The 23261-nt window shown below is 37.7% G+C and overlaps 2 protein-coding genes and 1 long non-coding RNA gene across 8 annotated transcripts in view; all 3 read right to left on the bottom strand.

Moving 5' to 3' along the window:
• The window catches only part of trpm7 (transient receptor potential cation channel, subfamily M, member 7), a 105058-nt gene extending 101219 nt beyond the window's left edge, over window positions 1–3839 (bottom strand). The window contains exon 1 of the mRNA XM_085154703.1: window positions 3623–3839. Coding sequence (XP_085010829.1) covers window positions 3623–3625 — 3 coding nt within the window. The 5' untranslated portion in view covers window positions 3626–3839. The remainder of the gene's footprint in view (window positions 1–3622) is intronic.
• Window positions 3840–6613: 2774 nt separating this feature from the next.
• sppl2a (signal peptide peptidase like 2A) lies at window positions 6614–21943 on the bottom strand. 6 transcript variants are annotated; one of them, XM_085154792.1, is made up of 17 exons: window positions 21704–21940; window positions 20127–20237; window positions 19860–20042; window positions 18450–18539; window positions 18228–18361; window positions 17763–17926; window positions 17559–17655; window positions 16853–16954; window positions 16570–16651; window positions 16241–16315; window positions 15010–15066; window positions 13480–13527; window positions 12363–12462; window positions 11808–11888; window positions 9811–9971; window positions 7786–7819; window positions 6614–7090 (listed from the first exon to the last, which is right to left on the bottom strand). In XM_085154792.1, the coding sequence occupies exons 1-17, from the start codon at window positions 21755–21757 to the stop codon at window positions 7050–7052; spliced, it is 1614 nt and encodes a 537-aa protein (XP_085010918.1). In that variant the 5' UTR covers window positions 21758–21940; the 3' UTR covers window positions 6614–7049. The 6 variants fall into 6 exon arrangements, with proteins under 6 accessions (XP_085010918.1, XP_085010936.1, XP_085010942.1 ...); XM_085154810.1 differs by lacking the exon at window positions 7786–7819 and having other exon boundaries at window positions 21704–21941; XM_085154816.1 differs by lacking the exons at window positions 6614–7090; window positions 21704–21940 and adding an exon at window positions 21305–21681 and having other exon boundaries at window positions 7109–7819.
• LOC146525924 (uncharacterized) lies at window positions 12802–13473 on the bottom strand. Its single transcript, XR_014873323.1, has 2 exons — window positions 13071–13473; window positions 12802–13036 (listed from the first exon to the last, which is right to left on the bottom strand). It is a non-coding gene; the product is annotated as an uncharacterized LOC146525924 (long non-coding RNA).
• Window positions 21944–23261: the final 1318 nt, after the last annotated feature.

Here is a 23261-nt window from a genome sequence, read left to right as displayed (position 1 = left end):
GCTCACGTCTATAATGAAATGGCATTTGTTTCAAACTAACAGTTACAATCACACTGTTTAGAGTAGCAGCACAGCAGAATCCATCATCTAGAGGTAAGCTGGAGCGTGTGACCTGCTCAGGCCAACACTGAGGAAAGTAAAGGGTAAAAGACACACTACAGGCTACTATAATCTCAAGCTGCTTTTGCACAAATCTCTAAAATATCAGTAGAATCAGGACGAGACATTGCCTTAAGTTGTGCTTTCTAACATGGAGGAGAAATGTTTCACTTTAGCTTTGGTCCTACATTTGAAAATAGTCTGGTTTAAGAAGATGACCACTAACTAGTAGTGAATTCACCAGACCATTTCCTGCAATACTGGACATCGAGCAGTCTATACAAAAAAACTTACAAGTTAAAGACAGCTGCAGTGTAAATATGAAAAAACTATTACTAATAAAAGTAGATAAAAGTAGATGTAACATGGATGTTTATAAATCGTGGATGACATTTTTAACCATTTCAGTGACTCCTAAACTAAACCATTCTCACACAGGTAAGATCCAAGGACATAGCATATCTGTGTTGATATAGTCAATGTTCCCTTCTGAGTACCAACAAAACTATGGACAAGGCTAATTCACAGCTGTTTCTGCTTCACTTCTTCTCTTTACATCCACCCTGAACCGTCATTCTTTTTCACAGGAAAAGTACGAGAAGTACCATCAAGTTCTTGGAAAAAAGGGAGGTCGTGGTTTTACAGACAGGAAAAAATACAACTTGCAAACACATGTTTGGGCAAGTCTTCAGGGAGCATTCCAGAGAGCACGTTCAGTGAAAACTCTTGGTTTTGTCGATGACAAAACGCAGAAAACTATGTTTTTTCATTCCAAAAAGAGGTAAAACACTGAGCCTGCTTGCTGGAAGGTCTTCTTTATCAAATCAGCAGCTGTCGGACATGATGTGTGTAAAGCCAAATTAATTTGCATTACATTATATCACTGCTCTCAGAGTACAGCAAAGTCATTGTGTCAAATCACCTACATGCAGATTTAAACACTCACTGTTTTGAATATAATTTAAACTAACAACTATGACTACATGAAGTTTACTATAAGTACCCAAATCGTGTAGTCATAATAATCAAAGCTTAGTATGGAAAGCTGAATACAAAAACATATGGTATAATTTTTAGCCATTACATTAGACCAGTTTTGACATGACAATTTTTCTTTTCTTTGTTTGTTTGTTTTTCATATAGATATTATTTTTTTCTTGGATCAAAGACAGGAACAAAAGAAAAAGGTATATGAATATCAGCCAGGTTGCTATTTTAACGCAACTGTACTAATACTGGCTGAGAATAATTTATTGACAATTGATTACTCCGTGATTAGGACCTCTGGGTGGGGTTTTATTCCTAGTCAAATACATATAATTTAAATAGTAAGACTGTCAACGAGTTCTCTGAGGGGATGGCAAGACCATTAAGGCAGCTCTTGTGTATTTATATATAGACAGGTGGAGATTCTGTCAATATACCAGGGGCCTGAAAAAGAAGAAAGTTTAACATTTCCAAAACAGAATTTTTGATATTTGACATCACTAATCATAAACATGTGTATCATGTTAGGTAGTCACACAAAGGTGTATTATTTTAATAAGTCATAACATGTTTTAATGCGCAATAAGATGAAAATCACAAACATGAATGGGCAATTCATTTTTCCAAGAAACCACACGAGAATTCGGGACTGTTCTGGAGGGTTGGACCAATAATACTGAGCAGAATTGACTTCAGCTTAACAATATTATTTCTTTGTAAACTTACACGGTACAACAGTTCCAGTTTCTGATGTGGCCCGTTGGAAAATATAATTGCAGATTATTTTTCTCCTTACAAAACGAAGAAATTATGATTGGATACAAATATGAGGAACTTAAAAAAATGTAATAAAGGTAAAAGCAAGACTGGCGTTGTAGCAAAAACCAGGAAGGAAAACTTTCACTACTGCTGACGGTGTGAAAGTATAATTTAACAGGCTTATTATTAATACTGCAGACCAATCATTAAATACTTAATATAAAAAATACAGAATTGTAATTAACATGTTAACAGTATTTTAGGGTGTGTAGGACCGACAATTTTATAGCGTTTTTCTGGCAAACAGAAGACAATGCTTTCCTTTTATCACACAATAAAGATGTGTTTAAGTTCTGTAAATTAAACTGGACTTTAAGAAAATGCTGGTTAAATATATTTTAAATCACAGTCCTGGTGATTTTTCTTTGGTGAAAGGCCAAAACCCCCAAACGGAGTATTAGAGTCTCATTACGATAAAATATTTAAAAAATATTTCATTTGCATCTTGAAAATAAAGCAGAAAATCTGAGAGTAAAGCTGAAAAACAATCAACACATACTTTACTTCGTGATGATCACCAGAAAGAGCCACCTTACCCAAACACTGCCTATGTCCTTCTACCTCTGCTCCAAAGAGGGCATATTAACATACTGTGTGTGTGTGTGTGTGTGTGTGTCTCTACTCCTACAGCTTCGGTTGCAAAGACGAAAGGGTTTGAGCAGATCAACAGGCGCCCTCCTTAGAAGATCGTTACACTTCCCATTACCTCAAAAAACCCAACAGGATCATCATAAAAGATGAATCCCACACTGGACACTTTCTGGAGGGCCCCTGTAGGTTTTAAACGCACGAAAAACACTACGAGTATATTCAGAGAAATACGCAAACAGATATAAGTCCAGCGGACGTTACCAAGGACATCATTCTCCTCGACGGTTGCCATGGTGAATCTTAGAATCGACACTCCATTGATGACGACTTTTTAATAGTCGTCGCACACGCGCTCGGCTCGAACCCAGATGTTAAAACCAATTCCAGTTTATTTTTTCCTCCCTGTCTCTCTGACTCTCTCCAGGAACAAAACCACAACAATGACTGCAACAGGCCTGAAACGTTCAGGTCAGCCCAACATGAGCAGAAATACAGGCGTTTCACCAAAACCTGAGCTAATAAAAAGAGCATTTCAACACCACTTTACTTTTCCTGACGCTGGCACGTCTGCGCAGACTTGGCAGCCACTCGGGGTTGCATTGACTTGTTGGTGGTAATGACAGTGTGTCTTGTCTGACATCTGAGACAGCTAAAGGAAACGTCTTAAACAAGTGCTAGCTGCTATTATCAGGTCTAAATGATCGTGAGGTGAAGAAAAGCTCAAAGACAGCGTTGCTCATATCGGCCAGCTACCACTGCTGCTGCTCCACTAGCTTGTTAGCTTAGTATAGCGCTAGCTCGCTAGCTATTTAGCCTGCTAACGTTACGCCCGTGAGTGTTTTGGGAGTTTTCTTTGCTAGACGATGTGTCCCTGTGCGCTCTTCGCACACTACCTTCACGTTACAATGTGTCAACTCAACAGCCATGCAGCGATTAAAGGGGGGGGGGGAAAAAACGGCAAAACGTCACCGCGACCCCAGCTGGGTACCTGACCAGGCAGGAGACAGCATGCATTGGGGGGAACCTGCCACTCAAACCTCGATCAGTCACGATGATCCTCCGCGCCAATTTAACCAGACCATAAAACCCAGGGGTGACAGCTGACCACCCGGAGAGCTTCACATACCATTCTCTTCACCGTTGAGACTCAGGAAGAGCTCTGTCGTGGCTTTTATCCATCTATCAGCGGTACTCTCAGTTAGCCTTGGAAGGAAAGCCCGGTAGACGTTGGAGAGATCCGCTTCGGGTGCAGCTCCAGCGGAAGGTTGCCTTTTCATAATTGTGCGACTCCAGACTGACGCTGCATGACGAGCCGGCTGACTCAGCCAGCTCATTGTCACGTGGCGGAGGCGGAGCCAGAAGCCACATGTGCGCTTTGTTTTATTTCCTCTGTTTTACGAAGACGCCACGAGGTGACGACTTACGCTAAAGCGATTAAATTCAGTTTCATTCATATAGTGCAAACCCGTATCAACAACTGTCGCGAGACGTTTTAAGATAAAGACCCTACAACCCCATCATCCAGCAATCCCACTTAAGCAAGCTCTTGGTAATGTTGGGGCAGAAGAACTCCCTTTCCACAGGAAGAACCGGGTCCAGGGCAGGGGTGGATCTAGAAGGGTGGCATGGGGTGGCATGTACCATCCTAAAATCATCTCTTGCCACCAGAAGTGCTACCCTAGTTTTGCACATGACAGTGTTGTTTATTAAAATAAGATAGCAGAAGCACTTTGAGCGTAGTTACAGTTAAAAGTGAATATAAATTCTAAAACTGAATATATTGATAATTTCTTCTTACTTTTGCTGTTTTGTTTCCACCACAATAAAATCACACTTCCTGCACAGCTCTCTCTCTCTAAGTGTACTTTAAGACCAGTTTCTCATCTAAAAATCACAATTTTCTGCATTATTTGCTTTCTTATTACCCACCTGTCTACCGTTGTGTACAGCGCTGTCGGCCAGTGTTTTTTTGTGTTTTTTTAATGACCTCCGACAAGAAAGTGCCATTTCTGCTGTTCAATACTGAAGAAATGTAAACTTTTTAAAATGATGGCAAATTGCAAAACGCTTAGCTGTGTCTCTAATCAAACTTCTGTAACTTTGCTCTGCTTCACTTCAGCAGCATCAGGTAATGTTCATATGTTGATGCATGGTTTTCTTTTGTTTTTGTTCTACTGCAGAATATTTTTAAGGATATCTGCTATAAAAAGCCAGGCCAGAAAAATCTCCTTAATGTTTTTCTTTTTTATCCTCAGGTACTTTGACATGGTACTTTGGCATCTGCTGTGATGCTTACTCCTCTGATGAAGTCTCACAAGTGTCAGTACTGATAAATGATCAGAATTATAATATTTCTGACTGTCTGAGACAAAATTTCCCCAGTTCAAATTGAATCAATATCGTGGATCGAATCAAATCAGGACCTTGTGAATTGGAATCAAATCGATCCTAGAAATCAGTGACAATACCCAGCCCTATTTCACACAGGTGGTTGGTTGGTGCACTCTGGAAATGGAATAAAGGTGAGTGTTATTAACCTTTTGGGGTCCACGGATACACAGCACCTCCAAATCACATAACTGATTTAAGATGACTAAGCTCCAATAAGCTGCAGCCACGCTGAGTCTCTATTTCAGCCTGTGTTGAAAGTTCAGACTTCTAAGTATACACTGGTTTTTAAATTTTAATGACAGACCACTAAATCCAGAGTTAAGATTAAAAAAATATATATAAGCCTTTTTTCTAAACACTATTGTCACGTTTTGGGTTTTTTTTTTTAAAGCATTTTCTAAGGACAGCACAAAAACACTAAAGAAAAAAATAGCCACCTCTTTCCTATTGGTGGAAAAATGTAGCATATCAACCAATTTAAAAAAAAATCAACACGTGGGATTTGGTTGTTTAGGAATAGGGGAAAGTTTTGGGAGTGATGGCAGAGAGACAGAGCGAGCAAGTGAAAGAGAGAGAGAGAGAGATATCGATAGTGAGTTTTGAGATGTGAGAGATTTGTGAGGTTTAGCGTGGAGTGTGTAGTTAGTCTGTTATGTAGTCGTTGTTTTGTTTTGTGTGTCAGTGAGGGCACTAATGACTGTCACAAACCACTAACCTACTGATCGTAAGGTTAGTGGTTCGATCCCTGGCTCCTCCAGTCTGTATGTCAAGTATCCTTGGGCAAGATACTAACCCCAAGTTGCTCTCTGATGCAACATCGGAGTGTGAATGTGTATGAATGTAGTTAGGAAGCACGCAGAAGTTTAGAAGAAAGTGCATGTGTGACTGGGTGAATGTGGAATGTTGTACTTGCTTTGAGTACTCCAGGAGAGTAGAAAAGCGCTATATAAGAATCAGACCATTTACCATTTACAAAGGCAGATTGCAATGCAAACGCTGTCACCAGGTGGAAAAGAGGAGTGATACACCTCCTGTTGTCAGGCCTGCAGGTTTATCGCTGTGGTGTTCTCCTCTGTCTTGTGGCAGACAAACATTTCTTTTTTTACTGGCACAAATAATTTGTGGGGCATCTTATTAAGACACTTGATTGTTCTCTCATTTTCATTATAGTAATATTTTTAAATGGTTGTACAAAATAAAATTTAAAAAAACACCAGGTGTATTGGCTGCATTTTTTGATAAATAGTTGTATATGTTTACAAAATGTGTGCAAGTTTTCAAAATGTACAATTTATTTTAGCATTTAAAGTTATAAAAATAATTTACTCAACACGTCTGTGGTTTTTACAGTAAAAAAAAAAAAAACTACTAGAATTTTATGTTTGTTTTTTATGTTTTACTCATGTCTCTAATCATCTGGCGTTTGCTAAAAATCTGACGTGGACGAGCAATTTTACCTTTCAGAACAACAACCAAAGTACTGTGTGAAATGTACAGGTTATAGGTCATATTAAAGGTGGGAAAAACCTGTGAAATATATACTGGCTTATTTTTTTTCCCCACAACAGCAACTTACATTTTAACAAGAATATGCTAAAATTCTTGTTAAAGAATTTAACACACAAAAACGCACACAGAACTGGGGTTGTTGTGCACTTCATCTATAGGACGACTTTGTTCACTTAAAAGTCACAAATTAAAAATCAGAAAGCTACAGACAAGAACATGAAATACAATTTGTTTTTTTATTTAATATAAGGCAACGAAAGAAATCACATCTTACAAACAGGTTACACACAAACCCTAGTTATCAAAATGGCTACAAGTCATTTAAAGCCCAAACCCATCCCCAATGATGTAACAACTGCCAAGCTGAATATTATAAAGTGCGTTCTTGTTCTCAATCATCACCAAGGCAAAGTTGTCATTATGTTTTTCTCAAAGTGAACCTGACACAACTTTCAGGCGCAAAGCATGTGTTTTTAATCACTTTAATATCTCAGTTGCATCTACACAGCATTCATTTACCTTTCACATCAATCAAAATGTACTGCTTGAAGGATCATTTGATCAATAACATGTGTTCCCTTGCTTTGCAAATGTAATATTAAATTGAGATTTTAAAAAAGACAAAGAAGAGAGTCCATATTCAACACTGTAAGTCAGCATCTTTCGCCGTCTACGGATCGGTCAGTTCTTTTCTCTAAAGAAAAGGAAAGACATGTTAATGTTTACTTTAATCTTTTAGTTTAGTAAGAAAGGCAGACTCATAGGTAGCATTTGAATTTATAATGCAAGCTGCATATATGATTTGTTCTACTAATAACAAACAACAGAGATAATGCATTCAAAAATTCATGCCACAGCTCTCCCACGTCAACTGCAAGCAAAATCATGCAAAGGGCAACATGAACACATTGGGAACTGCATGAAGGATGGGGCAGTTATTAAATCCTCTCCATTGAAAAAAAGCTGGAATGAGCAGAGAGTGGAAAGGAAACAAAAAAGGACAAAAACAAACAAACAAAAAACAAAAAAAAAAAGGAAATAAGTTAATGTCATTCCAGGGCCAAAGCTTTTAGACAAGTCCACTTTATCATATCGCTGCGAGTCACTTTAGACACATCAAAGATTATTTTCAGTCAACTGGAGACACCTAATGGCTAAAATGATGTATTATTTCACACTCAAACTTCTGTCCTAAAATTTATTTGAATTTTAAAACAGTTAATATGTAGTTTGTCTCTAAATATCAAACTGACCCTGGAAATCAGGAGTTAAAATGTCAAAACAAAGGGTGATAAAGAAGCTGATAAGAGACAATAAGGCACTGCAGTAAGTGACATTAATGACAGGAGCGTTGCAGGGGAGAGGTCTGGGGTTTGGAGGGAAGCACACCTGGCAGCAAAGGTTCCCTGGATGAGTCCAAGACCTGGTGAAAATGAAGCCAGGTCAGAATTGTCTCTCTTTTACAGTTTGTGCGTGTCTCACTCTCATGGACATACGTACACACACACACACGCCCACACATTCACCCAGCCTTGCCAGAGTGTTACAAGTTTAATGTTTTGTGATGACTTTGAATGTCTGGATGGCAAATGTGAGAACCACAGATATTTTCATATTGGCTGCATGGATTTCCCTAAACCTTTCAAACATAATAAGCCTCTCTCGTGTGAGAAATTAATTTCAAGTTATATTTTTGACTGATGGCTGTCTTTGTATCATAAAGGCAATCTCAGAACTAAAGGCATAGTTTAGATGCTTGGTTTTATTCTTTTGATTTAACAAGCTCAAACATTAAACAAACAATAAAACCAGTTCCTAACATCCTTGAACCCTGCTGAGTTGCTTCTATATTTAGTGATTGCATGGTCCCGTCTATCACAAGCAACAATCATCTTATAAGCAACAATCAGCTTAGATAAGCTACAATCGGCTTATCTATCAGATTTGTTATCATTTTATGCGCCATGCCATATGCTTGGGTCAGTTGATCAACAGCTTTTAATAGTTCAAAGAAGGAGACTGGTTTTCACTTAAAATCGATCCATTTAAGACCAAGGAGTCAACCTCATTAAGTACTCAAATCTCAACTAAAAGCACACTTGGTTTCATTATCCTTTCCAGTTTAACTGGTGTATTTCTTCTGTTCCTTCAAAAGCAGGCTTAATTTATTCTTGCACTCCAACATTTCATTAATTTTGATTCTACTGTCATTCTTTTTAATTCTCTGTTCATTATGTATTTCTCAGTATATTTTAAATACTTTTTTGCTTGGTACACTATCTCCAGCTGTTACAGATTTTAGTCAGAATGAACCTTAAAGTTGGATCAGAACTGCTGGACATGTGGTTTATCTAGTCTAATATCACTGAGATTAACAGGAGAGGTAGCTGAATAACACTGCTACAGTATTCCGCAAATTTCCAAGTGACATGTCTGGAAAACAGAATCTATAGACATCATGTCCATTTTCTAGTTGCTTTTCCAATTCAGGGTTACCAAATGGTTGGAGGCTGTTCATGGTCAGGGACGGAGAACAGCTTGGAGAGGTCTATCACAGGGCTAAAACATAAGGACAGACAAACATTTACACTCATATCTACAAATATGCCCAACTTAGATTTAACCTAATATGCATGTTTTTTGGATTGTATATTAGGTCAGAGTTTACAGAAATCCATGCAAAGATAATCATCATTGTTTTCACATTTGCCATCATTTAAGCCAGCAGCCGTTCCAGTTAAAACCATTCTCAGTCACAACGGGGATCACATATTTTTAAGGTCAGGAAACAGTTAGACAACAGAGAAAATAGCCTGGAATAAACAGCATTCTTTGAGGCCAGCATGCAATTCAATATAATATAAGCACTTTTTTTTGAACAGCCTGCTGTGTCAGGTGAGACCAGTTTTTTCACAGCTGACTTGTATATGAACCGCTGACAGGCAAATTAGAAATGATGCACGCTATGGAAGCTGACAGTAAACAAGATTTTTCTGTTTGTTTTAAAACAGCTACCAGTCAAGAAAAACTCGCTCTGCAGGAATCCAGCAAGCAAATAGTCAAGTTTTCTTCCAAGAGCTCCAGCTAACACAGGAACATATAGGAAAACTAACAAGTGATCTTCTTTCCCTTTTCCTCCTTTTATAATGGATTGTCATTTCATTATGGTAAACAAAGACAGCCTACAACTAAAGCATGTCAGGATTTCCATATTAGTAAGGAAAATTATTAATAATCACGTAGTCTGTGACTACACTTCTTATTCTGACCTCTGGATTTAAAAAGAGCAAAATGTTGACAGTTTTTTTTTTTAATGAACCGGTATTGACAGTCAAATATGACAGCTACAAGAGGAATGACATTTTTTGGAATAATAGAAAAACACCAATACAATTCTCCCTCTCCTCCTCTCACCTGGTATGTGGTTCCAGCCCAGAATTGCTTCATCTCCCCCCTGCAGCCTGCCACCACAGCAGAAGTTATCACAGTGAAGGGCACTAAGTAGAGCAGAGCAGGCTGTCCCATTCCTGACAGCAACATCACGATGAATGTCAGTATCATTCCCAGGAAATAGGCTAAAAAGAAATATGAAGAAGGAAAGAGATATGGTAAACTTAAAGCTTACACCTGGCTTTATATGGCAGCCTTTCAGTTGACAAGTGTAAAAAGAGACTCAGTAAAAAGCTAATTCAGTGCACTTGTAAATAAAACTTTATTACTACATCAGCTAATAAACCTCAAAGACTAAAAAGTAAAACTGCAGCTAAATACAAGTGAACCCTTTGAAAGTACAGAGAATTGAACTTGCAGGTCATAAAAATGGTAACAAACAAAATAATGCATAAAAGCTATATTCATGTATTCAATAGTAAAACTAGGTAGTTATCAACAGTTCAAGCTGGAAAAAGTTGTGCTAACGACTTCTCTTTGACTCATGTGCTCCAATTAAGAAGATGACATTTGAAGTAAGGGTTGTAATTTTTTTTTTTTTTTAAATAAAGTTATCCTCGAGAGATTACTTGGTTTGAATTATACTTCAATCTCAACAATGTTCAAAAGATAAATTACAGAGATTTAATGAGCTGGAAAAGCCTGTAAAGTATTTCTAAAGGCCTTCTATTCCACTTATCCAGTTCAGGGTCTGGAGGGCTGGAGACCTGACAGATAGTCAGTTTGCTGTGGGGCTCATGCTCAAATTCACACCACGACCAATTTAGGATCATCATTAGCCTAAAATCATATCTTCAGACCGTGGGATGAAGATTGTAAAAGTCCACTTTTAGACAATGCTCTGTGGCCAACTATTGAACCATTTTAAGCTTTAAAAAAAAAAAAAAAAAAAAAAAAAAAAATCTTGTTTGGAGGTACAAGGCATTGCACACCAACACGAAAATGTCATCCAAGCTGCAGCACACGGTGAAAGGAACATCACGGTCTGTTTGCAAGTGTTCTTATAAAATATTTTGTCAGTGCAGCGACACAATAAATTATGTTCGGTATGCTAATTTTAAAGAGGAAGGAGAGAGAAGAACATGATGAGTATACCAACAGGACTTTGGATTTGAGCAAGGTTGTCACTGACTCTGCTGAGAACAATGTCAGTAAGATGCAGTGGTATTGGGTGAGTCTGGGCTTTTTGTAAACATTATTGAAAAAACATTACCACTTAAATGTTGGAAATATGCATTCACACAGTCCCATTATCATGCTATTAAATATTATAGATTACTGCTATGCAATATTATTTTTTGCTGTGTGCGCTTATATGTATGTATAACAAAGAGACAACAGAGACCAAGTGAATGAGGTAGTGTGTTTGCATTGGTACAACACAGCATTAAAAATCCAGGAAAAAAAAAAAATAGGGAAAATTTTTTTTTTTTTGCAATTTCGAGAATTTCTAATGGAGATCGTTGCGATTGAAAGAGGTTCTACAAGTCACGTAAGTCGAGAGTTCACTTGCCTTTTCCAACCTGCACTGTGAATGATTTCTCAGTTTGTGTAATAAAGACATGAAATGTAGAAATGTTCTCGTGTTATCAGTTAAGTCAAATTGACATAGATGAAGATCAGACCACATTTTATGAGTAATAAAACTAAAAAGAGCTCATAAGCATTTGCGTGACATTGCATGAAGTTCAATCTGAAGAACGTGAGTTCAGTCCTGGCAGTCAATAAAAATGACTGATCATATAAGAAAGAAAAAAAAAAAAGAAAAGAAAAAGTGTACGTTTAAACCAGCAATTCACTCAAACAGATCGGGCAAAAATCAAACCCTGATCTGAATATTTTCCCCCTTTTCCCAAAATTCAATGACTTTACACAAGAGATTTTGTGTGTGTGTGTGTTTTTTTTTTTAATCCATGAAAATTAATGACAGACCCAACAAAATGATAACAGATGTGTGATACCTATGCAGCAACTGACGAAGTAGACTTTCCTCTTGCTCTTGATCCAAACATCAAACCTGCTGCAGTAGGCAACCAAAAGACCTGTGGGTCCAACAACAATGCAGGGTGAGAGCCACTCATCATTAAACATAAATCATCCAGTATGAAATCCTGTATGTATGGGTTAGTGACTCATTCATCCCCCCCCCCCCCCCCCCCCCCCATTTACAGTTAATGGTGTAAATAGACTAACCGAAGACATATGAAATCTAAAGAAGAGTCTGGCTAAACTCAAACCACGGACTCTGCATTTATTGAGTAAGCACCCTAACATTTTGCTATCAAGCTGCAATTTTAAATTAGTTTTCCTATTTTGTTCTTTGTGTTTTTGAATCAAAGAAATAGACTAGATTTAAAAAACAAACAAAAAAAAAAACAACTTTATTTGTATTAAAAACAAACTCTAACACATTGTTAAGAATTGCTTCATATGTCTAACTAATGTTTGTACACAGAAATGCTCACACATATAAGCAGTGGTGTAAAGGTGAACCGTGAGAGCGTCTATATCCTTACCTGGGACAATGATGTCGCCGTAACCCAGGATGGAGAACTGCATCATACACAGGTTTTGAGCCCAAGCTAAGAGGCGCGGGACACGCATCACCACAGGAAGCTGAGAAAATGAAGCATTACAGATGCTAAAAATGACAAAAAGGCCAACAGCAGAAATCTTGTTCAGTGTCTTTGTGTTCCACCTAATCTGACAGCCGTGTCTTAGCTTTACTTGAATCCTATAGCAGGTACACTTTTCTACACTGCTGTAGATTACTTTGCATATATTCTGATACAGAGGCATTTCCAGCTAAATCTTTCATTTCCATATTTCAGAATCCATCCGGTCTGCGTAGACATAAAGAAAGAAGCTCTAAACAAAAGGACTGCTATTATTTATTGTTGTCTGTATTGTGTTTTTGTAATACCTGAACTGAACTTCTTAAATCTTACCTCCCACTTTTATTTTTTCCACAATAAGATCGAGAACAAGCAAACCCACTCAGGAATTTAGTAAAATAAAAAATGAAAACCCAAAAAAATTTTAAAAAAAGTTAGTCACCATGTGTGTAGGCAATTTTTACACAAATCAATAAGAATACAAAACAATTTGTCTCAAGGAGTATGAAAATAATGCATTCCTGATTATTAATGAGCTGTAAAACTGCCATTCTAATCTTTCTTAAGCAATATTGCTGGAAAATCTGGTAACTTATAAGCACCCATCACCATGCACCTTTTTTATTAATATCCTGTAACAAAAACATGTGTGTGCACATAACTAGCTCACAACATTACTTGCTGCAAACAAACAAACAAAAAAAACCCACATCTTTCTCGTGCCAAAAAGGTATTTTTAATCATATTAGTTTCTTCTTAACCACCTTCTGGACATGCATGACAGACATGCATATTGATACACGTATATAAACCTTTTTATCATTTTAACATATGTATATATGTACACATTTTAACATATGTACACATTTACCCAATAAAAACGTAAAATTAGTTCTTTCACAGACTAAAACATCAACCGCCACCATACCTCTCTACCCATCTCAGCTATCATTACAACAAAAACAAAACCAAACAATAAAAGGAAAAAGTAGTGGATGGGTAACAAGTCAAGCCTTACTTTCTCAGAGGGAGGCTGGGGTTCAGCGGGGATCTCCACACCTTGTGTCTAAGACAGAACCCACCCAACCCCAGTGCACAGTTAGTCTATTGTTCCCCTCAGGGCATCTACAGCAAGCAGTCCATGTCAGCTGGGTTGTTAATGAAGCCATAACAAACGTGTAAGGGAGTTCCACCAAGCCCATCTTATAGTGCTCCGTTTGTGACTCTGGTAAAGAGTGATTTTTTTTTAAATTTTTTAAACCCACTTCCTGAACCCAAATTTATACAAGTGAATCTGAGTATTAAATGAAGAGTTACAATCAGATTAGTTTGTCCATTAGACATAAAATGTTGCCTTAATTAGGCTGTGAATTTTTATGTATACAGTAGTGTGAAAAGTCTTGAGTTAGCCCTCATGTTTTTATATTTTGCTAGGAAAATGAAAAAATATGGTCGAAGTGATTCCATGACGGTTGAACCAGGACTCTTAGGCTTCTTGAACAAGACAAAAAGCTTTTCTTTGGGTATTGGCTGCCTTTTCTTGTGTTCTCTGTTAAGATGATCCCACATTACCTCAATAATTTTGAGGTCTGGGCTCTGGGGACACCAATCGATGACTAATAGTGTTCCACTGTGTGTTTTTTCTATCCAGGTGTGCTTTTACTGTGTTGGAAGTGTGTTTGCTGGGATCATTCTCGTGCTGAAATATGAAGCTGCTCCAGCCCCAAACTCTGACAGAAACTCTGCTGCCTTTTACAGATGGCTGCAGACATTCACTATTGTCCCTCTCTCCTGACCTCCTTTGTACATTTTGATCATTTGGATTTAACACCCAATAGGACGTGTTGCCACTGATTTTCAGTCCAGCACTTGTGAGTTTGGCATACCTCAGCTTCGTCTCATTTTCTCCTGTTTCTTAAGAATTTCTTCTAGACAGTTACTGTATCTGATGAGATATTTTTGGTCTGTTACTTCTTCTTTTCTTCTCTACTTGTTCAGCTTCCTTAATTTTTTTTAAGGACGCTCTGCACACCATGCTAAGATATGGTTTTTAGCTAATAACTTTATTTTCAACAGCCTTTTTTCTAAGCTGTCTGTTAAGTGTAGACACAACAGAGGTTCATCTTTTTTTAGCCTTGAATTATTCATCGGTCAGTGTTAAGTGGCCTAATAAACATTCCCCTGAAAACGAGTGAAAAATCAGCCAATGGCCAAAGAAAAACTTTGGCAGACCTTTAGAAACCCTGGAGAATTTTTGCTCAAGACCAGTTTAAAAGACAAGTCTGGCACCATGGATGGGAAATCTAAAAAAAATAAAATTCTAAGTGACCTTCTAGTCTTTATGGTGCAGGGGGGTGTTTATGCCAAATTTGAAGAAATTCTCTCATAATGTGAAAGAGATTTTGCATTCACATCAGTACAGTCAGACTTGGATATGGATAAAGCCAGCTGTGAAGAAAAAAATTGGGTTTTTTCCAAATTAACAATAGCCCTAAAAACAGTTTGGTGGAGTTCCCCTTCAAGATAGGAAACAATGCAGGAAGCTTACCTTCTCTCCAGATGCATCTGGGCCCAGGGCAACCTGCACCATGATGCTTACTCCATTCTGTGGCAAGGGGGGAGATGCCAAGCATTCATATCAAATTACTTAATGAAAATGAAATCACATCATACTAAAACACCAGAGCAAAAAATCCTCAGCTAGCAAGGCCCTCAGAGAGTGCAAAAGCTAATGCCTCATCTCATGTTGTCTAAGCGATCTAGATCTAAACCAAAATTTAGACAGAGTGTACTCACACTAGACATAGTTGCCTCGCCTGAGCACGACTGTTATACATCCCCACTCCCCCTTATGGCTTGTGCTCATATAAACCGGAGTAAACTTCAGTTTGTTTTGCTCACCCTCTTTCGTAGACTCTTGCTGTTGAAAAGCATTCCTGCAGAGCATCAGTTTGTCATTGAGGAAAAAGTGAAAATCTATGCTCAGGCCTGTGGACCACTCACACTACTGTGCTCAAGCATTCCTGAACCGTAAAGATTCACTTATCTATATCCAGGCATGGCATCCAGTGATCTAACTAGTACAACAAACTAGACTTTGCCTCAATTCAGTACAGCTGAAATTCACAGCTCCTTCTGCCTCAGATCAGATCCACAACAGAATTTCACAGAGGCAGTTAAACTAAATAAATTTAAGTCATTTTTAAGTGTTCTTATGGCTGCCAGTGTTATATATAAACCTTATGGCTACTTCTTTGCCTGAGACAACTCTATTCTGACGTTTTAAATGTTTTAGCTCTGACGTTTTTAGATGTTTCTGCATCTGCCTTTTTTATATGTCTAAACTTATTTTGTGGAATTTCTTGTTTGTTTTATTAGTAAACTTACTTTTGGCTTTCTCAGCTTATACGCTCCTGGTTAAATAAAGGTTCAACTATAAGAATGTATTATTCCCTTTTCCATGCCACACATCTACATTAATTTTTATTAAATTAGGGTGATATTTTTGTAGTTTGTGCACGAACTTGCTAATAGACAAAAACATCCAAGGTGTATATATCAATTTGTGTGCAGGGTTCACTTCATATTAAAAAAGAATAACTAATTCAGTGTATAACTAATATTTGATGAGTCGATTCTCAAATGTGTCAGACCTTGAGGCAATAAGAGCAGCAAATGCAGAGAAATAGCAAAAACGTCATTTAAAAAAAAAATCAATAACAACATTACTGATTTTGCAACAAGATACAGATAAAAAACAAAAATAAAGATAAACATACCTTAGTGAAGAAAGGAGTGATGAAAACAAAGAAGACATCATATACAAGCAGGAGGCTCAGCAGAATCACACAGATCTTCGAGACATTGGAAAGAAAAAATTATCACCAACTACATGGCTCAAAAATCCATGTGAGGAAATCTGCTAGAAGCTTTGTGAGTGTGATTATAACATTTTTAATCAAATATCAAAGACAGGAAAAAACAAAAATTCTTAGGAATGGAGCACTGCCTGACATTCTTACAGGAAGTGTTTATAAATATGAACAAATATATATTTGTATAAATAGAACAACTACAGTGCAAGTATTCATTGTGCAAGAAAAAATACCTTGAAATTGGACAGTGAAATTGTCTTCATGAAGTTGAGGCAGAAAGCAATGCCAAGGAGGTCCTGCAGAATCCAGATCCATCTGCAAGACATAAAGACCTCTTTGACTTTAGGGTTTTCATTACTTTAAATGTAGCTATTTCAGGATAAACTGTCTCATAAACATTGTTACAATTTTATGGGTAATTTTAACCTACAGTGTTGTAGAAATTCATCACCAAAATAATTCCATGCCACAGTGGTGTAACCATGTCTGAAAACTGACAGGACTGTGAATGTGTACCTGTCTTCATTTCTGTACACTCCCCAGACCACAGAAATGCTAATGCACACAGCAGCCAACAAGAGAGACCTCACTGAAAAGTTCCAATTCCGGACAGAGAACCTGGAAAAAGACACAGAGCCACATTTAGGTAGAAACAAAGAAACAAAAACAAAACAAGTAAAATTCTTGCACACATTCACCGAGACGCTGATGTTTGTTTGAAGCTTTTCAAGCTTTAAACCACTGGTCTTTTTAATATAAAAACAGTAAAAAAAAAGTTTTTTAAATGTTAATAACACATCAAAAATCAGACCTTTACTATCCATGAATCACTTGGAACTTGCAGTACTTAATTTCCCCCTTCTGCCTAGATTAGTTTAACTCACCATTTGTGTAAACCACTCACTCAACGACAGCATCCCCCCTCTGTGACTTCCGGAGAAATTCACAATTCATTTTTAACTTTTACATGGCTAAGCTCCTCATTTTACTGACCTACCGTACATTCAACCAATTTGCTATCTGTTAATTTTTATCTTTTCGTCACTTTAACGCAGTAATTTCCCCAGGTTTTTCAATACAAAAAAAATTATATCTCACTCAAAATTAGTCGCCAGGAACTAGTCAATAGTAAAAACTCTCTAAAGGTCTGATATCTATTTAATGTTTTAACTACAATGATGTGGTGTATATTTAATGTGGTCCCAAAGTCTGAGGCTCATACCTTAAAGTGCCGCAACCGATTTTGTCCATCACTGCATCAAAACAGCTATAGAGCGCAGAGGCAGATGCCAGGCAGAAGATAACAATAATGACGTAAACTGGAGAAAAATAAATAAATAGATCATATCACCAAAACGCGAGGTAAAATTACTCTGTTAAACAACCAGGAACTGATTTAAAAAAACAACAACAACAAAACCCTAACCGAGAACTTTGTAGAAGAAGTACATGAGGACAAGCATCCCGCACATCAAGGCAACAAAGATAACCACTTTGAGAGGAGAGTACAGTGAAAGCTCTCCACTGTCTGCTTTGCTTTCTCCGCCTCCTCCACCTCCTCCTCCAGACGCACCGCTATTCAACCGTTCCCTGAAACACACAAACAAAAAAACCCCTCTTTGAACTGTTTGAATTAGAAGAAACAAAACAACATCAGGTAGAATGAAATGTGAAGCAATGCAATACATATGATCTCAGCAAGAGTACACTTAAATGTCACTTACTCACATCATTATCACCAATTGACATTACAGTTAATGATATTTTGACTGCATATGAAAAAATATATATAAATCATTGTGTTTTCTGCTATGTTTGGTTTATTTTTAATGAGACATCATTACAGACAAGAGTTTTCAGCTCACAGTTGTATAATACTGAAAAATCTCACCTCTCACACGCCCCGCTCCAGTAGCCGCCCAAAACAACTGTGCCAATGGAAATCAGCAGGATGACTGCAATGCTTGGATCGATCTTTGTGGAAGGTGGAGCATACAGCTTCACCTGCATCTCATTCCCGAAGACCTGAGGACGCATGCAAAGAGTTAAAAATGGCCATCAGATTCAAACAAGACATATTAAAGGATTTATTAAAAATAAAAAGTTTTTTGACCTGCCAAGCTTCCAGGAAATCCCTGTGCCTCATGAGAGCGAGAGAAATATTGACCTTTGCGTACTCCGACTCGTTGGCTGATGGGATTTTCTGAAGACATTTTTATAAATATTATCAGTGATTTGGGAATGTTTCAAGTATAATAGAGCAACAATAAAACAAACAAAAAAACACTTCGAGATGAGACTTTTTTTTAATAAATTGAGTCTAGATCAATTAAACTGAATAGAATTTAAGTTTTTGTGAGGTGGTAGAAGTATCAGTTTTACCGCTTGCTTTTGTTGTGAACGTGTTCGTGCAGGGACAGAAGTACAGGGCAGATGTGTATTAGTGGTCTTGAGACTCAATGCGCTCTTTATGATTTGGTGGATTGGCGATCACTGATCACAGGATGCAACACTGGCGTATATTTTTCAATAAAGCAATACTGGGTAAGCTTACAGTTTACTTCTTCTGTTACTAGTCACCTTGGACATTTGCAGGAAGCTCTAAACATAAATATACTGTTGCCGCACAGCAAGAAGGTCCTGAGTTCAATTCCACCATCAGGCCGGGGTCTTTCTGTGTGGAGTTTGCATGTTCTCCCCGTGTTTGCGTAGGTTCTCTCCGGCTACCTCCCACATTCCAAAGACATGCAGCTTGTGGGGATAGGTTAATTGTTTAATCCAAATTGCCCATAGGTGGGAATGTGCGAGTGAATGTGAGTGCGAATGGTTGTCTGTCCCTGTGTGTTGGCCCTGCGACAGACTGGCGTCCTGTCCAGGGTGTACCCCGCCTCTCGCCCTATGACAGCTGGGATAGGCTCCAGCGCCCCTCGGGACCCTGAAAAGGATAAGTGGAAGCGAATGGATGGATGGATGGATCTATTGTTAAATATGAAAGCATTATAAGGTCTTTAGTAAAGGAGACAGGGCTGTTCTTCTTGTTTTTACATATTTAAAATTTGTATGGGTGCAAACTTGGGCAGGTCCTGCGTGTGAAAGGGATTAGATCTCACTGGGACTTCCTGATTAAATGAATGTTAATAAAATTTGACTTCAGTTAAATTTAAGTGAACAACACATGTATGCTCTTGGGTGTCGGCCGTGTAACAGCAACTCTAATATGAGGTATCTGTTTGTGAAGACATAAAGCAGATTCATGTCATCATTTAAAAGTAATCAATAAAATTTCAAATTGTCTAGTTAACAGATGAATAATTTACAATGACACCAAACTATTTCACAAGGCAATAAAACATTTTTAGATGGAAATCCCCACAGAAACACCACATCTGTATCATTTCCTGAATCACGACTTTGTCATCACACTTCTCTGATCACCCAAAAGCAGCAAAGAGGAAATGATAACTAACTATAAAAAAAAATTAAAGGAAGATCTCAAATCAGCTTAATCAAGCTAACATCTTACCAGCGTTTTATTGCTGGCAATGAGCAAAGCCATCGCTCCAAGTCCCTGAGCGATAAGAGCCTTCTGGCTGAAATCACAGTTGCCCCTCATCACCACCAGAGCCTTGCCCTTTACTGAAGATGCATTGATCCCTGAGCTGTCACACAGCAGAGAGGAAGTCATATTCACCAACTGGTACTCCGCCTGGAAAAGTCCGTTAACACTTACAGTAAGACAGTGTTTGGAAAGGTGTCACAACCAAAAGAGCTGTAAAATAGAAAAACTTACTGCAGAATTCAGTGACTGTGCCAGTGGGGTCCAAGAGTGATTGTGAACAATGCAGAACTCCCTCTCAGTATCTCCATTTGAAATATGCGAGATCGCTTCCTGGCCATTTATCTATTAAGAAAGAAATAGTACCCCTTTGATAGATATCAAATATGGAAAATATCTGAACCCAGCCCTGCTTTGACAGTAAAATGTTATCTATGTTCAACACACTTAAGGCTCATTGAGTACCTTGTCATAAATCTTTCACACTGAGCCAAGGGACAAATACAAATAAATACAAAATATGGTATAAAATGGTATCAAAATTACATTATGCTCTGAACTATTCATAAGTGCAATAATCTATTTTTTATAAAGAGTACTTCAAGCATTTGCCCACACAGATGCATTTGGAGAGTTAAGAACAACAATCCCCCCCCCCCCCCAAGCTAATGGATCTTGTTCATACCTTTTCCATTTCCGAACTAACAAAAACAAAACCCATCAACGCTTACATTATCTGTGTTGAGATCTACAACCTACTAGATGATACTATAAATCTGCTAATGCTTATCGGATTAGTTTATGCTACAACATCCTATTAATGAAATAGGATAATTAATTAAAAGTAACTAGGTTAATTTAAATAAATTCCAACACTATCACCATCAAATCTCAACAACAACAGCCCAACAGCCCATGTATGTTAGGATATACAAATATTTTAATATTATATAGGACACATGACTGAAGGAAAACTTGCCAGGTTTTCTTGTAAATCTGCCACTTTTCCTCTTATAAAGTTACCAGTTTAATTCTCATATTTTCTGTTATCCCCCCACACACACACACACAATTTCTGTCCTTTTCCCCATAAATTTGACATTTATCAGAAAGTTTTTTCCTCATACATTTTACATTATTTTCTCATAAATGCAGCTCATACATTGGGGCACAGATCTCATTATTTTTTTCCCTTTAAAAGTATTATAAAAAATTTTAAAGGGGGGGGACTTGGATTTTAGCCCAGCCACTTATTAATCACTTTATTTTATTATTTATTATTTTATTATCGCTGTCACAGTAATCCGTAAACTTTATTTTGTACTCTCAAAGTTAGATATCTCAAAGTTTCATGCCACTTGTCAGCTTTAGTATAGAGTCCCACATGAACACCCGCGCTGTGATCTCCTCACCCAAACGTAAACACTTCCTTGTTGGTGACGTCGCGGAAATCACCGTCTTCAAGTTCCATGGTTTCGGTAAAATTAGATTAAAACGGCCAGCACAGTTATATCCATCTTCATTTCAGCTTTCTTTAAAACAACCTTACCCTAACAGCAGAGCAGTAAAACAGTTTTCCGTGTCGTAGCGCACTGAGGCTAACTGAAATGAACACGAGAGCTAACAATTAACCCCAGTTTGAACGGTTGTATTACAAGAAAACACAATCCCTGAGATAGAGACTAACACTGTCTACCGACTACATGCTCAACATTTATTCAAAACGTTAACAGTCACAGCTGACCGTTTTTCGTCGGTAAGTGTGGCTATCAGGCCCGTCAACAGCTAGTTATCAACATTCACCAACTTACCTCCGACGCTAAACAAAGGAGCGACAAAAATACGACTGCGACAGTTCCTTCCATCTTGTTTTTACTCGTTTTTACCTATCCAGACAACATGAAATCACTTCTTTACGGCACGACGACACTTTCTACCCCATAAGCTGTTCCATTATGGCTGTGGTTTAGCTGGCTAGTAGCTGCCGGGGGACTTCCTGTATCGGCTTGTGACATAAACCTGCTGAGCCGCGAGTTTCTGTTTCACCCCAAAGCGTCAGAACAACAACACATATGGCACGCACACACGCACACACACACACTCCTCGAACTATCCACAATTTTAGCACCGTGTAACTTTGGAGACGTTTAAGTTAAGCTTCTTTCACTTAAATAATAAGTGACAGATAAATTATAATGGTCAGTGTTTAAAACAGAGCTCTAATTCTTTCAAAGTTAAGAAAAGACAACTTTCTTCTTGTATTTTTACCAGATAGTTTCTCATAAATGTGACATAGTTTCTCATCAATTTGCTTTTGTTTTCTTATCAATATGCAATTACTCTTTCCTTGTACCCAGCTTCTTTTTTTTTTTTTTTACTTATAAATATGCCATTTTAAAATGAATTTGTCCACTTTCTTCTCATGAATTGGCTTTTTTTTTTTTCTTGTAATCTTGCATTATTCTACATAAATTAGCATATTTTTTCAGATTTGTCTGGCAAATTGGCTTTTTTCATGTCAGTTTCTCTTTTTTCTCATATATTTAAAAATTTTCTCACAATTATGTTTTTTTGTTGTAAATTTGACAATTGTTTTCTTGTAAAATTGCCTCTTTGTTTTTACTGTAACCAAAGGCAAAGAAAAACTGCAGTCAATTTATGTCCAAAGCACCTGTTTCCTGGGTTTTATTAGATATCAACAGAACCACAAGGTTCAGTGCTAGGACCACTTCTGTTTACATTATACATGCTTCCCCTAGGCAGCATCATTAGAAAACATAGCATACATTTTCACTCGCCAAGCAGATGACACGCAGCTCTATCTATCCATGAAGCCAGGTAACACACACCAATTAGTTAAACTGCAGGAATGTCTTAAAGACATAAAGACCTGGATGGCTGCTAACTTTCTGCTTCTTAATTCAGATAAAGCTGAGGTTATTGTACTCGGCCCTGAAAATCTTAGAAATATGGTATCTAACCAGATTCTTACTCTGGATGGCATTACCTTGGTCTCCAGAAATGCTGTGAGGAACCTTGGAGTTATTTTGGACCAGGACATGTCCTTCAACACACATATTAAACAAATATGTAAGACTGCTTTCTTCCATTTGCGCAACATCTCTAAAGTTAGAAATATCCTGTCTCAGAGTGATGCTGAAAAACTAGTTCATGCATTTATTACTTCCAGGCTGGACTACTGTAATTCATTATTATCAGGATGTCCTAAAAACTCGCTGAAAAGCCTTCAGCTAATCCAAAATGTTGCAGCAAGAGTATTGACAGGGACTAGAAAGAGAGAGCAGATTTCTCCTGTTTTGGCTTCCCTTCATTGGCTTCCTGTTAAATCCAGAATTGAATTCAAAATCC

Source organism: Neolamprologus multifasciatus, chromosome 1 (assembly GCF_963576455.1).
Source record: "Neolamprologus multifasciatus chromosome 1, fNeoMul1.2, whole genome shotgun sequence".
NCBI lineage: Eukaryota > Metazoa > Chordata > Actinopteri > Cichliformes > Cichlidae > Neolamprologus > Neolamprologus multifasciatus.
The sequence above is the reverse complement of the archived record's forward strand: the minus strand, read 5'-3'. Positions and strand labels throughout refer to the sequence as shown.